Source organism: Balaenoptera acutorostrata, chromosome 20 (genome assembly GCF_949987535.1).
Source record: "Balaenoptera acutorostrata chromosome 20, mBalAcu1.1, whole genome shotgun sequence".
Lineage (NCBI taxonomy): Eukaryota > Metazoa > Chordata > Mammalia > Artiodactyla > Balaenopteridae > Balaenoptera > Balaenoptera acutorostrata.
Genome location: NC_080083.1, coordinates 43,558,014 through 43,573,522, shown reverse-complemented (window position 1 = coordinate 43,573,522; position 15,509 = coordinate 43,558,014). Strand labels below are relative to the sequence as shown.

Sequence of the window (15,509 nt, the reverse complement as noted above, 5' to 3'; positions counted from 1 at the left end):
GGCCTTTCTGGGTGTCCCTTTCTCTATCTCCACCCCGCGTTTCCTGCAGGCAGAAGTCTGGAGATCTGGAGAACTTTATGAACCACATCTTGTCCCTAGGTTGCATGGCTGCAGGTGACAATTCTGCCCAGTGTTTGGTTGCTGCAAACACATTCAAAGCATTAACTTCCCTCTGGCTCTTTTGTGGACCATGAATGCTCTGAGAATCCGTCAAGACGAGACCTTGAGGTCTTGTGTTGCCTTATGCTATAAAATAAAAGACATGATTCAGCTGATGTGGAGTTTTATTGGCTACAAAACAGATGCACAATAATGGGAATCTGACGATTGTATTAGGAAAGGAGAGCTTTAAGCTCATGAACTCATACTCTGATTGAAAAAGTGCAGCCATATATTAAGATCATTTTGGAACATCTGGTGAGATTGTTACAGAGAAAAAAAAAGATTCTAAGTTTGATAACTCCAAGGATACCGCTTAGAATTCACCCATTTGTGTCTGGGCAAGGACTTTCCATTGGGGGAAAATAGTTTTTACAACAGGCAGAAACTTTTATTGGCCTCAGCATACTTTTAGATCTCATTCACTTGAGAAAGAATTATTCTTCCATTGATGCTCTCCTGTATGATGACCTTGATCTTTGGAGCTGCAGATGAAAAAAAAAAAGAGGAACAAAGAGGTCACTGCCATGCTCTCCTCACCATCTGAACTGTACTTCTTTTCAGTTCCCTGTTCTCAGTACCCAAAGGCTCTCTGTGCCTTCCAAAATGATCACTAAGCCATATGGTGGGCTCTGCTGGAGTGAAAAGGGGTCTTACCAGGAAGATTTTTCCTCCTACCCTCCAGGAAATGACAGTGTCTGAACAGTGTCACCTTCTAGCAGTCAAGACCTTCATCCTAGGTGTTCCTGGTACAGAATCTAGTCTCTGACCACAAGTGCTGGAGGGGGCCTTTCTGCTTATATGGGCTTTGAGCACTTGCGCCACAGATCCTATGAGCTTATAGAGCACTAAATGCCATTCTGGGGACCTCACTTTAAGATCTAGAAAGCATGCCTCATGAAGGATGGGTGAGAAGCCAGGAATGTTTATCATGGTCTCAGTTTTCAAAGATATGATTTATTTGAATAAGTGATTTGTTGATACATCAATAAACCGATTCTAGACCAAAGGGAAGACTTGAAACCATTAATAGAGATCCAGGGAGAACTTTGTTAAAGTCAAACCTCTCCAATAGTAGATTGGACCACCCCCTCCAGTAATGGGTTCCCCATCCCGGGACATGGCCAAAGAGAGGCTGAAGGACCATCTGTTGGGATCTTGCAGAGGGATGGCAATGAGACCAGCTGTTCTGTGATGGTTACTTGGACTCTGAGTCCCTGAACCTCTAATGCCTTAGAACATTTTTATCATAAACTAATCAGAAAGTGCCACCTGTCCCAAACTGTGGTTTCTTAGAACTTTTCTGTGAGATGTTAAAGGTAATCTGAGAAAATAGGGTTCCCAGGTCAAAGGTATTTGGGAACACTGGGTTAAACAAAGTAAAATTTTTGCTGTGGTTTCTTTCTCTTTCTTTTTCCTTTTCTTCCCTGCGGCAGTATTTGTTCCATCTTTAATACTGAAATACAGCCTGATTTTTCACAAAGAGGATAATAGTACACAGTATTCCCAGCCATATCGGGCCATAGAACACATCTTTTATAATACACAATTAAAATCTCATGGGGGCTTCCCTGGTGGCGCAGTGGTTGAGAGTCTGCCTGCCAATGCAGGGGACACGGGTTCGAGCCCTGGTCTGGGAAGATCCCACATGCCGCGGAGCAACTGGGCCCGTGAGCCACAATTACTGAGCCTGCGCGTCTGGAGCCTATGCTCCGCAACAAGAGAGGCCGCGACAGTGAGAGGCCCGCACACCGCGATGAAGAGTGGCCCCCGCTTGCCACAACTAGAGAAAGCCCTCGCACAGAAACGAAGACCCAACACAGCCATAAATAAATAAATAAATAAATAAATAAATAAATAAATAAATAAATAAAATTTAAAAAAAATCTCATGGGACACTAGTGTTCCACAGAATATAGTTTGGGGAATTACGTGAAATCATTTCCTCTTAATTTTCTAAGGGTTTGGTCAACAGATCCCATAACTTAATAGAGATATAATAATATTAATGATCATTTTCATCTACTTTACTGCTTGCAAAGAGCTTTTATATATATTCTTTAGGACAATATTTATTTATTTATTTTTTATTGATTAATTGATTGATTGATTGATTGCTATGTTGGGTCTTCGTTTCTGTGCTAGGGCTTTCTCCAGTTGTGGCAAGCGGGGGCCACTCTTCATCACGGTGCGCGGGCCTCTCACTACCGCGGCCTCTCCTGTTGCGGAGCACAGGCTCCAGACGCGCAGGCTCAGTAGTTGTGGCTCACGGGCCCAGCTGCTCCGTGGCATGTGGGATCTTCCCAGACCAGGGCTCGAACCCGTGTCCCCTGCATTAGCAGGCAGATTCTCAACCACTGCGCCACCAGGGAAGCCCTAGGACAATATTGAGAGCTCACTTTGTTCTGTCTTATCTAATTTGTTAATTGAATATTCCTGGCAATTTGGGAAGAAAATAAAAATTGAACACAGAACATTCAGGAGTACACGAGGGGTTATGAGTACTGCAGAATGGATAAATGTGCTGATTTATTTTTAAAAAGTACATTCAAACAATGAAAGAATTTTTTTTTACCTTTCACACTCGACTTAGATTCTTCCATTGTCCTATAAAAGTGATAAAGGCTCGTTTTAGTATTAGCAACAATCATAAAAACTTCTGAAGGTGAACTAACTTCCTTTGCCTGCTTGTAAATTCATAGCTCTTTCTTGAGGATAACTGTCTGAGTTCTGTAGTCTCAAGGTCGTGGGTTCATGGGAGAACCTTCCTGGACGCAGAAGGCAGGGAGTACTGCCTCCCGCTGACCCTGGCGTCAGGAGAAGTCTGCTGAATCACCTCCATCCTTTCAGCCAGCTGCAGGCTTTGCCTTCACTAAGATCCTTTCCAGGGTCTGGGTCTGAAGCTTGGAACCCCTGGGCTTTTCAGATTCTTCAAAGCTTGTTCCAATAACATTTTATTTATGTGTCAAAAAAACTTCTAACCCTTTCTCTTGGATCATAGAACGTATGTGCCCTTTTTGTGGACAGGTATACCAAAAGTCAGAGATACCAGATTGAAAATCTAGACATCTCAATCTCTTATAAATCTTTTCCTGCTGTTAGAATAAAACATTCCCCCCACCTTTCTTTTTTTTTGGAGCCAAAATTGTGTGCATTCCCACTGGGAAACACTATAGCCAAACCTTCTTAGTTGATTCTTTCTAGAGATTTTAATATATTAGTTGAAACTGTTGACCTCATATCTTAGTGTCCTGGGAATAATAGCTGATGAATTCACACTTGCTACTTAATGGAATACAACCTGATCTAAATATCTTCAGAAGAAATTCAGCATAAACCTTTCTTTCTCTAGAGCGAGGATGGCTAACAGGACCATAAAGTATGTGAATGCACACAAGGGCAGATACCCTTTCCGTTCTCCTCCCTGCCAGCCTTTGCCTTACCCTCCATTCTCTCCATCCAGGAGCTGGCGGTAGGTGGAGATTTCCTTCTCTAGGTGGGTTTTGATGCCCAGGAGGACCTTGTATTCGTTGCTCAGACACTCCAGATCATGGCGTAGCTGCATCAGTTCCTCCTCGTAGTGGGAGATGATTCTTTGTATGTCCTGGAGCTGGCAGGAGTACCGAGACTGGGTCTCTGATAACGTGTTTTCTAAAGCAGATTTCTGAAAGAGGAATGATATATTTTTTTCATCGATTGACCGATGGCCTGATTCAATAACCTGTGCTTGCTGAGTAGTTAGAATACACCAACCACTGTGCTGGGTGTCTTTGGTGGAGCTGGGGCTGCGTGATGAGGAGAAGGCTGACATAGGTTTGGAGCCAGGCAGCGAGGAGTCAGGACTTTCTGAATCCCATTTTCTGGGCATAAAGCCTTTGTGTCAGGGAGCTCTCGGCAACTTCACCGCATTTCTGTAGTGCTTGTTATTTATGTAGCTTGTTTGGGAGTGGGTATGTGCCACCTTGCCCTGATCTCTTCCTTACCTCCTTATGCTTACATTTTGTCTCTGGCCAGTCTGAAAACTCCTAGAGGGAAACGGCAGCTGGACTGCTGTCTCTTTGTATCTTCAGAAGAGGGTCTAGAGTAGGGATGCCAGAAAAAATAGGGGGTACCTGACTCAATTTGAATTTCAGACAAACAATGAGTAATTTTTTAGTATAAGTATTCCCAAATATTGCCCCAATATTGCACGGGACTTACTTATACTAGAAAAACCATTTTGTTGTTGATCTGAAATTCAAATTTCACTGGGTGTCTTACATTTTAATTTGGTGAATCTGGCAACCCTAGTCCCAAGCAATGCTTTTTGATTATGACAATGGTAACATATGGTTATTTTTGAGGAAATTCTGAAAGCTGCAAAATGAAGGATACAGAGAACTGAGTTCAAGTCCCTGTTCTGTTTGGATTTACCACCTGCTTTTCTGGAGCACATAACTTTGATCTTAAAGAGAAACTCATAACTGCTAGATACTCTCACTTTATCAAGGCTGCTAACTTTCAGGGGGCCCTTCATGCTGCCTGGACATTAAGCCGTATGGCCCTGGTCTCGTCACTCTCCTGTTCTCCCAAAGGGCTATTTCATTCCTTCTCCTCTGTCCTCAAACCTTCCTCCCCCCTATCCTTTCGTTTAGCCCATGGCCTTGCTTCCTCTGTCACCAGAGAGATGAAAGCCATCAGGAGAGGACTCCCACCGGTTCCCGCCATCACTTCCACCCACAGACGTGAATCTGTGTCTGATACTCATTCCCCTCCTGTTACAATGCATGAGCTGTCCATGCCCCGGTTATTTCAGCAAGTGCCCACCTTCTTGCAACGTGAATGTTTTCCTCTCTCCTAGATTATTCCCACCAGCTTTCAGATAGAATAATTTCTCCCACCTTAAAATTTGTTCTTTCTTGAGCCCATATCTACCTTCAGTGATCAGCCAATTTCTCTGCTCTCCTTTGTTTATGGCAAAGTTCCTCAAAGAGTTGTCTATACCCTCTGTTTCAAATTCCTCCTGACCTTCCTCCAAGGGTCCAGGCTACACTGTTACCCCAGGGCCTCCCCTTCTCTCCTCTCCCTTCTTCTTCTCTTTGTTCACTCACTGCAGCCACACTGGCTTCCCGGCTGTTCCCTCCACCTGGAACCGCCTCCCCATAGCCCCATAATGCACCTCCTTATCATTTTTAGGGTTTTGCTCAACTGCCACCTTAACAGTAAAGCCTCTCTCAACCATCTTGTTTAAAATGACTGTTCTTCACCTGGCATGCCTAACCTACCTCTCACGTTTCGTTTCTTTGTAGCACTCTCCTCCGTCTAACATATTACATATTTTGATGATTTGTGCACTTTTTGTCTATCATCCACAGTAGAATACAAACTTCCTTATTATCGAATCTTCAGTACTTAGAATAGTGTCAGATAGTAGGATGCGTGAAAATGGATTTGAATGTCTTGCTGATCTCACAGGGTTGTGGTGAAATATCTAATGTTAAAATGTTTTGAAAGCTATAAAACACTGTAATTATGCTTCTGTTCATTATTATCACCTTGACAGTGTACATTTTAAATGTCTGTTCATCGTCACCGATTCCTAAAACATAACAGTAATATACCACGTGCACCTGCAACAAAATGAACTAATTATTTCTCCTCAAGACTGAGGGCAGAGTAACACTCGGGAATGATATTGATGAATGATTAGAAGATTCAGATAGGCTAAAAAGGGAATCCAATGATAGGTTTTATTTAATGAATTTTGAGTGCTTATGACGTGCATAAAAGCGTTTTACTGAAAACCATGATGATTAAAGAAATGACTTATACACAAGAACTTACAGTTTACTGGGTGATAAGACACACACATAATGAATAAAGCAGTACTTTGGAGTCAGCCAGGCCTGGATTTGCCTCCTATTCATGTTGGCACCAGAATTTCTCTTTATTGGAATTTGGGGGGCAGCATGGTTGTAAGTGGGGAGGGTACTGATAGAGTTTATGGGGGTGTAAATCTGCCCAACCCCCCTGCCACAAACCACCATATGGCTTCACCATTGGCCACTTACTAGCTGTGTGACCTTGGCCAATTCACTTAACTGTTTGGGGCTTTGGTCCCCTCATCTCTAAAAGGGGGACACCAAGACCTACCTGGAAAGGTTAATGTGAAGATTGATGATATTCAATGTAATGAATGCGGCACAACCCGGACACCTCAATCAGTGATAGCTCTTATTATCCTCATCATGGACAATTTGGATGGAAAGTGGGAATTTGGATGGAGAGATGCCCCAAGGGAGTTGGGGAGATGGGCCTGGGGGAGAGGTCAAGGAAGGCTTTGTGGAGAAGGAGGTACCTGACCCAGGATCTTCCCGGCTCAAACTCACCTTGTTGCACTGTGCCTGCAGGTCAATCTCCAGGGCCTGGAAAGTGCGCTTCAGCTCACGGATATCACTTTGGCTGCTCTGCACAGCTGTTGGACGGGCCACCTCCTGGGTCATGGCTGCTAACTGTGGGACCAAGCAAAGAGCAGAGGCATTGGCATTGGGACCACTTGACCTTTGGGGAGTTTGGGCATCTTTCTTTTACCTGCTCTTTATACCAGTCTTGATGCTTCTTTATTATAAACTCATATTCCTGCCTCATGTCCTCCAGGACCTTAATCAGATCTTCTCCCGGGGCTGTATCCACCTTCACATTGACCTTGAAGTCATTTGGCACATGATGTTCTTCCATTTCCTGTTTAATAACAGAGAGAGAAAATGAATCAGCTGTGACATCAGAAGGCTGGAAGTGTGTTAATGGGCAGCAGTTCACAGATCTTTAAAAAACTCAGCTGGAACTTCCCGGGCAGTCCAGTGGTTGAGACTCTGTGCTTCCACTGCAGGGGTCGCAGGTTCGATCCCTGGTTGGGGAACTAAGATCCCACATGCTGCATGGCATGGCCAAAAATAAAATAAAATAAAATACACATTAAATTAAAAAAAAACTCAGCTTATGTGGTTGCCACTCTTTCACTGATTTGATTTGGTTTCTCATTTGTTGATGACAAAACAATACGTTTTTTCTCTTATAATTTTATAAAGTAAAGAATAGCACCAGACAGGGTAATCAAATGGCCTCTGTGATTACTGACTTAATCCCTGGTTGAAAACGTTTTGCAAAGCATTATGCTTATATAGCGTGTAAAGTACTCTTCGGCAAATGTTCATACGTGAAGTGATGACACAATGAAACAGTTGAACATTTCAGGTTATAGGCCAAACTTTGGGGAAGCAGTTCCGTAACCCAAAGCCAAAAGGTGTAGAGACTTTCAAAATCTTGTCAGTGAATTATGACTCTGTAGGGCTGACGCCCATAGGGTATCATAAAACCAAGAAACCACAGGAAAGGTTTCATTAACAATCACTGTCTAACCAGCTGTGCAGAAGCTGAGGCTCTTTAATGTTCATAAGCAATTTTGTTTGCCTAAAATGGGGATTGTTTTTCTATCCTTTCATCAGAGTCTCAGGGACTTTAGATGGATGGTAACTTTTTAAAAGTGAGTTAAATGTTTCTGGAAATTAGGACTCAGTTTTTGCCACTAGTTATATTTACCTGCATCGGTGGCAGATTCTCTTGATTCTGTTGTCCCCAATTTGCTGCACGTTGGGTTAATGAAAGAAGTTAGATCCCACACATTTATTTTTCTGGTATCATATTTACAAACAGGTCTAGATAAACATTGTATATTAACAAAACTGTTGACCTATGTCATCGTTAATTGCGATTGTATTTTGGCTGTTGTATTTGACATCTGGGTAGATAACCCTGAACTTGGAAAAATTAGACATTGAGATGGTTCCTTATGATTATTTAGGTTGAAGACATAGGGCTGGCATTCTGATGGTGGTTTCTTCTGTAGCTATTGAGTCGCCTGAAATGTGCAGATTAAGAGCTATGCTAGTTACCTGGAGGTCCTGGCAATCCTACCTGCTCATGACGCTTCTTCATGAGGATGAGCTCTTCCCTCATCCCCTCGACCTCCTGTTCCAAGTCTGTTGTGACAATGGTCAGATCATCCAAGTTATTTCGGAGACTCTCAACTTCAATTTCCAAGTTTTTCTTGACGGAGTGTTCATTTTCATACCTTTGGTTAGAAGGAAGAGAAGAGTACACTTGCTGTTGGAAGGATTCACCTTAGTTTAGAGGTGAATATCTTACTTTTTACATTTAATAAGAGCAAATGAATACATGCTGTGCATCATTCGTATGTCTGTTTCATGAAGGTTTTTCTATGATGGTGACTCAATGTTATTTTTTTTTTATTAAAGAAAATGGAATAATAAACAGCCATATGCCCATCACTTGGATTTAGCAACTATTAACATTTTGCCATATTTGCTTCATCCATATTCTATTTTGTATTTTAAAGTAAATTATAGACATTATGACATTTCACCCCTAAATACTTCAGAATGTATCTTTTAACAAAAAGACAGTTTTCTAAATAAGCATAATAACATTATCACACCTAAAAAAATCAATAATAACTTTTATATGTTGTCTAAGGGTTTGTATTCAAATTTCCCCATACCAAAAAGTGTATTTTATATCCAGGTTTTTTTTTAAACTAGGGTCTGGTCAGGTATTTGTTCTCATTATGCCTTTTCATTATAATTTACTAAGATGTTACATGTGGGTAATGGTGAGATAAGTTTTCCTTCTGCAAAACAGAAACAAAAACAAGAGCAATTCCATAAACAAAACAAAAAAACACCAAACAACCCTCCTGCCCCGCAGCACTGTGAAGAAGGAACTTACTTATGGCTGAAGTCATCCACTGCTATCCTGGCATTGTCAATGAGAAGGGTTATCTGAGCGTTGGTCATCTTGCCATCTACTATCTGTAAAACACACACCAAGAGTCATTTCAGTTGTATACAAGCACACAGGAGAGCTGCGTTTATGCCCAGTTCCTGGGAATCTGACTTGTCAGCAGAGATAACCTCTTTTTCTAGCAGTGGAATAATGAGTAGTCAAATCAATAAATATTTACTGAGCAAAGCACACGAATGATTTTATAGTAAGGATATGGTCTGCAGTCACATTCACTGTCTTTTTTTTACTCTGACTTTTGACAGGATCGATGCAACTGCGCCAGGAATGATATAGGCGGGGGAAGGAGAGTAATGGTGGAAAATGCTTTTTAACTTTCTAGTACGATGCACTCGTTGCTGTTTTGCTTAAGCTCATCCACGTCTGAAGGTATTAAAAGAAGTTTAGGTTCTGACTTCCTATTGTGAATATTAATTGGCTCTCCTAAAGTACAATAATTATTTTAGATGAATGTAATTCTCCCTTGTGATAGCATTCATGTTTCTGATCAGTGAAACATGATCTGAGCAAAGTGTCACTGATACAAAGTATCCCTGATATTAGTTTGTCAGACTAACTTTAAATGTATTTTATAGTACATTTAAACTAATTTTAAATGTATTTCATAATAGTCATCACATACCATAATTATTTTTTGCCCTAAATGACCATAGCCATACACGTAACTTGTAGGTGTGTGTATGTATTTAAATTATTCCATGATGAGAATGCCCCAATTGTAGCTATCAAAATATTAACTGAACAGGAGGAGGGATAAATTGGGAAGTTGGGATTAACAGACACACACTACTATATATTAAATAAATAAACAACAAGGATCTACTGTATAGCACAGGGGACTGTATTCAATTTCTTATAATAACCTATAACAGAAAAGAATCTGAAAAAGATTATATATACGTGTATAACTGAATCACTGTGCTGTACACCTGAAATATTTTAAATCAACTATACTTCAATTAAAAATAAACTAAAAAAAGTAAAATTAAAAAATATTAATGGAAATAATTCTTTATCATCAAATGAAGTAGCTTAATAAACTTTAACTGTGTTAAGCTGCCTCCAGGTAAAGACTTTCACTAGATGTTTCTATTTTTTTTACTTTAAAAAGAAAATTATTGTTGGAAGTGTCTACCTGAGTAATTCTTTATATAAATATATGATTTGTAAATACTTCTAGGTAGTTGTAATCAGAGAAATACACATATCAGAGAAATAATATAAGAAATGCACATTTGATGTATGTCACTGTCTTGGGGAAAATTGGATGGAAGATATCTCAATAGCAAAAGTATAATACTGCTTTTGTACCAAGTATTGTGCTGAATCAGGAACCAGGAGATTTTCCTTTTACTTCCACTTACTGACCATCGGCGTGAACTTGGGCCAGTCACCCAACTCCCTGAACTTCCATTTCATCATCTGTTAAATAAGGAGTTTGTACTAGAAGCAGGTGACCTTAGAGGTCCTAGCTCTAAACTTCTGTAACTTACTTGGAGCCAGAGAATCCTGTGACATTCCCATTGTATTTATACAGATAATTCCTTTATTTAGAAAGGATTTTCTTAAGACAAAGTTATACCTCAACACAAAGACACCTTTTAAAAATCTGGTCCTGTTCAAAGCTCCACTGATTACTAGGAATTTGGTGTCACGAATACACAACAGCAGGATTTAGAGGTGTTCAGTACACTGGGTATGGAACTCCCAGAGCAGGGCCTGGGGTCATTCTCCAGCACCCACCCGCTGGGTGAGCTTGGCCCATTCTCAGTTTCTTCATCCATAAAATGGCAAGAATAACATTAGCCGCTTCACCAAAGAGTTATGAGAATTAGATTCAAAGAGATTAAATAAAATACTGTTGTAAAATACTTATCATTTCTCGGCACACTGTAGACTCTCTGAAAAATGAGTTGAAACTAAATTAGTTCAGAAAAATGTAAAATATTTAATTTTCTTTTTTAAACGTTTTATGACTAGAGCCAATGGCTGCATTGGATAAATCCTAGGTTTTATACGTTGAGATGCACCCTCCACATTTTGCTGTTCTTGGTGGGAGATAGCCAAGCTGGCTGCCGCTGCCCAACTTCTTGCTCCCCTTGGTGGATTCCAAATGGTACTATGACTACTTCTTTTGCTCTAAAAAGGGATTCTGTAGGTATTTCCTTGTCTTCCCTCTACAGTGCTGCTTAGGGATTTCTTACCAATGCTTTTCCCTCCAGGCTCTATAGTCTTTGCATGATCTAAGCTCATGGGAGATGAAAAGTAGCTCCATCCAAAATGGCCTGGCGACCCCTGCAGTTAGCCTCAGTTATGCACTGAGGTTTTGCTTGACATCCAGAGAAACTATGCACTGTACACACCATAGAATCAGAAAATAAAAAATACCACCTGTGTTGGAAACACCATAGGTTTCCAGTAACAAGGGACCAATTAAGTACCTTATGTATAATAGACTTCTAACTGGAAGACCATGGAGTAATCATTAAGAACATCACTTCCGTATAGAAGGGATAAATAACAAGGTCCTACTGTATAGCACAGGGAACTGTATCCAATATTCTGTGATGAACCATAATGGAGAAGAATGTATATATATGTTTAACTGCTTTATTTTGCTGTACAGCAGAAATAACACAACATTGGAAATCAACTATATTTCAATATAAAAAAAGAACATCAGTTCCTATGTACTGATACAGGAAAATCTCCAAGATATATTAAGTTTGAGACAAAGGTGAATTTAGTTCACAGAAATGTACCAATGTTGCTTCCTCAGCTGTGACAAATGTGCCATGGTGATGGAAGATTTTAATGATATGGGGAGCTGGGTGAGAGATTTATGGAAAGTTTCTGTACCATGTAAATCTAAAATTACTCCACATGAAAAGTTTATTAAAAAATAATAATAAAGGTGCGAAACAGTGTGTGAGACTTCCCTGGTGGTCCAGTGGGTAAGACTTCATGCTCCCAATGCAGGGGGCCCGGGTTCTATCCTTGGTTGGGGAACTAGATCCCCCATGCAGGCCGCAACTAAGAGTCCGCATGCCAGAATGAAGATCCCTCGTGCTGCAACTAAGACCGGGTGCAGCCAAAATGAATGAATGAATAAATAAATAAATAAATATTTTTAAAAAGATAATTTATCCATGGCAAAACCCACATCAAGAGTCTGATTCCCCCAGGTAGCATTCTCATAGTACACGAGTTGATATAGAACACATTTAAAAACTGAAACTATTTCCTACTTGTTGGGTTACCTGATACAGTATTGTGATACAATCACTATTTCTGAGACATCCTTCACAGTAATTAATGAGTAAGGATGGCTTGAGAAATAATATATGAGGCATAGGTTTTGCATTGTATGTTGTAATTAATGAGCAGGATTCTCCCCAAGGCCCTGAGTTCATCCTTTTAAAGGAATCTAGTTGGTGTATTAGTGCAGCATCATTGCTCCAGGGTGTGTAATCTCCTACCAGGGAGAGGAAAATAGAACTTTTGACTGTAAACCAACAAGCCAAATATAGTACTATTGAGAGCCATTCTATATCCTAATATTTGCATGACTATGTCCAACTCTGTGTTTCAAAAGGAATAGATTAATTTTTGAAATCATTTTCTTTGTTTTATTTTTGGCCAAGCTGTGCAGCTTGCAGGATCTTAGTTCCCCAACCAGGGACTGAACCCGGGCCCTGGGTGGTGAAAGGGCCAAGTCCTAACCACTGGACTGCCAGGGAATTCCCGAAATCATTTTCTTATAGACTTTTGGAGTAACACTTAACATCCCTAAAGTGGGGGCAGGAGAGTGCTGTATTTATGCAGAACATTTCATGAGTCATGAAAGGCCCAGGAAGGGGTCTCTTTCTAGGATAGGTTAAATCATGATCTTACAGGAAATTTTCTGGGATCACTTTACATAAGAGGGAATTTATATAGCTTTAAAATATAACCTAGGAGATGACTGGATTTCCTCTACTTCTAGCCGATATTTTGAGACATCCCAGAAGGTAGAAGGTTAGCTTTTTAAATGTTTGGTTGAAAAGTTATTTATTTTTTGAAGACGTCTTCATAATCCATCCTAACTCTGAGATTCTAAAAATCATGCTCATTTTATTATTTTTTTTCCTAGCAATATGCCATTTTCAGAACTGTGAGTGGCTAGAATTCAGAACTTCTGGCAGTCCCCAAGAGGAAATATCCAGGGATATCACAAAGATGTATCTGCTAGTGGAGTGACAGCTTTTAGGTGTGATCTCCAAAATAGTATGGCTCAGCCTTTCTTTGATGGACGATCACATGGTCGCCAGGACTTTGAGGTGGAGCAGAACCGATGTAATGAGAAAGTAGATGCTCTCTTGTGCCTTGTGCCCTGAGCATGCGGAATGAGGACCAGCCCTGATCGTTACGATTACATTGTCGGATCTTAAGTGATACTGGATAGCACCTGGTTGCTTTCCATTTCTCTATATAGTTCATGTACAGAAGATTAAATATACAAAACAGACTTTCCCAAGTCCAAATTTAAGGTATGATAAGAAAATATCCTTGAATACCTTTGTTCAGGATAACTTGAAGCTCTTTTGCCATTTTCCTGCAATTATCTTTTCTACTGATTTCTCCTCCCCTGGTCCCCTGGAAATGCAGCCCCCTCTCGAGTTCCAGGGTCACCCAGGATCTTACCTGCTCCTGCAGGCAGCTGACCTTTTCCTCATATTGGGAGTAATCTTGCTCACTGCCCGGATCTCTCTGCTGATGCCACTTCAGGATGCAACTTTCGAGCTTCACGTTGGCCTCCTCCAGGGCGCGCACCTTGTCCAGGTAGGAGGCCAGGCGGTCGTTGAGGTTCTGCATCATCGCCTTCCCATTTCCGCCTAGGAGGGAGCTGCCTCTTCCAGACCCCCAAGACCCCCCAGGGGGTGGACATCTGGGCGAGGAGAAGGACAGCGAGATGCAGACACCCCCTGCGCCACCGTGGACGCTGGGAGCCCGGGGAAACCTCCCTGGCTGGCCCCAGCTGCTTCCTGTGCCATAGAGGGAGCCTGAGGGGGTCTGGCTGAAGCTGTGGCTGGAGTTCATGGTCCCATCTGTGTCTGGGGCAGGGCTGGGCTCTGGTCCACTCCCTGGCACCGCAAAACCGAGCCGCCGCAGACTGCCCCGGGTGGTTTTATGCCCTTTGCTGTGGGAGTTCCCTTCTCTGACAACTGTACCAACAAGATCCTATAATTGTGCAACACGTGTTTCCTCTTGGTCAATCCCGAAGCGCCCCTGGGCCTTCACACACGGTATTGCTGTTTACAGCCGCATCGATATACCAGCTTGCTTCTCCCTTCCAGCTGTAACCCGCAGGTGTGGCCCACGACCTTAGGTGGGTATTCGTCTCAGGGGTCTTTCTAATCTATCCGTGGGTTTTTCCCATTGTCCATTTATCTGAAAAAGTCTGATTAAAGTCCACAGAAAGCTTATTTGGGGTAGCACAGATTTCCTTCCAAAAAGTAGACATTAAACACACAGACACACACCCTCCCCAGCCCAACCCCCAAATAAACACACCCCAGCTCTGAAGCGAGGGTCGAAGGGACTCACAAGGGAAGAGACAGATCAGAACAGAATGTCAGGTCCTGGAATAAAAATACTCACACGGAGGAACTGGAGACCGTTCTGGATATCCGATGCCTCTGTCGCAGTCAGTGTTGGATGAAAAGAAATTTCAAAGGAATCATTCTTGAGAACAAACCCGCAATTGTAATTAATTAATGAATGACTGAGCCTTCCACTTCCAGGGTGCCTTTCGTCCCAGCAAACAACCCCCGCCTGTGCCCAGGACTTTCCTCAGCCCCTGGGAGGCATGCAGCCTTCGTTAAGCGGCCAGCAGCCCTGTCCTGGCTGAGTCCTGGAAAGGCTGGGTTCTGTGTGTCTGTGACCTGCAGAGGGAACAGAGGAAAACAGGAAATGTGCCATGGGTTGTCTAACGTGCTTGATGAATCTTATGCTTTGGCTGCCAAGGGAAAGGTTAGGAATGAGTAAAGAAATAGTCTGGGGGGCAGGGAGCCATGCCTGCTTACTGGCAACTAGATTTAATGGGGACTTAGGAATAAAATGGCAGCATCTTGAAGGGACTTTGGTGTTCCTTGGTCCAAGCCACTAATTTTACAGATGGGGAAAACTGAGCCCTGTGGGGCGGGGAGGGCATGGAGGACAGATCGTGGGTTAGTGCCAAAGCCAGGGCAGGGCTCTTTCTACCACATAACATTGTAATCGTTGAGTCGAATCTTGATGGAGTCCTGTACCACACTTCTCTTTCATAATGGTGTTAGTGGGACTTCCCAGTTTACATAGCCCTTTGATATTCTTTATTTAATCCACACAACAACTCTTGACATAGCCCGGCAAGAGTTATTTTTTCCATTTTACAGATCAGGGGCTCATGGAGGTGAATGATGGGGAGCTGATTTGCATGTGTAATGTAAGTCAACAGGGGAATTTGCAGT

At 41.9% G+C, this 15,509-nt stretch overlaps 1 protein-coding gene across 1 annotated transcript; it reads right to left on the bottom strand.

Moving 5' to 3' along the window:
* Positions 1 to 570: 570 nt before the first annotated feature.
* Positions 571 to 14,097, bottom strand: KRT23 (keratin 23). Its single transcript, XM_028165313.2, has 9 exons — positions 13,702 to 14,097; positions 8,944 to 9,026; positions 8,113 to 8,269; positions 6,730 to 6,879; positions 6,528 to 6,650; positions 3,603 to 3,823; positions 2,735 to 2,766; positions 1,934 to 1,942; positions 571 to 644 (listed from the first exon to the last, which is right to left on the bottom strand). The coding sequence occupies exons 1-9, from the start codon at positions 14,095 to 14,097 to the stop codon at positions 571 to 573; spliced, it is 1,245 nt and encodes a 414-aa protein (XP_028021114.2).
* Between the last annotated feature and the right edge of the window lie 1,412 nt (positions 14,098 to 15,509).

Coding starts and splice junctions, on each gene's coding strand:
- KRT23 (XM_028165313.2), bottom strand. CDS start 14,097: ATGAACTCCAGCCACAGCTTCAGCCAGACCCCCTCAGGCTCCCTCTAT. Junction 9,027..13,701: donor TCAGCTGCCTGCAGGAGCAG/GTAAGATCCTGG, acceptor TGTGTTTTACAG/ATAGTAGATGGCAAGATGAC. Junction 6,880..8,112: donor TGAAGAAGCGTCATGAGCAG/GTAGGATTGCCA, acceptor GTTATTAAACAG/GAAATGGAAGAACATCATGT.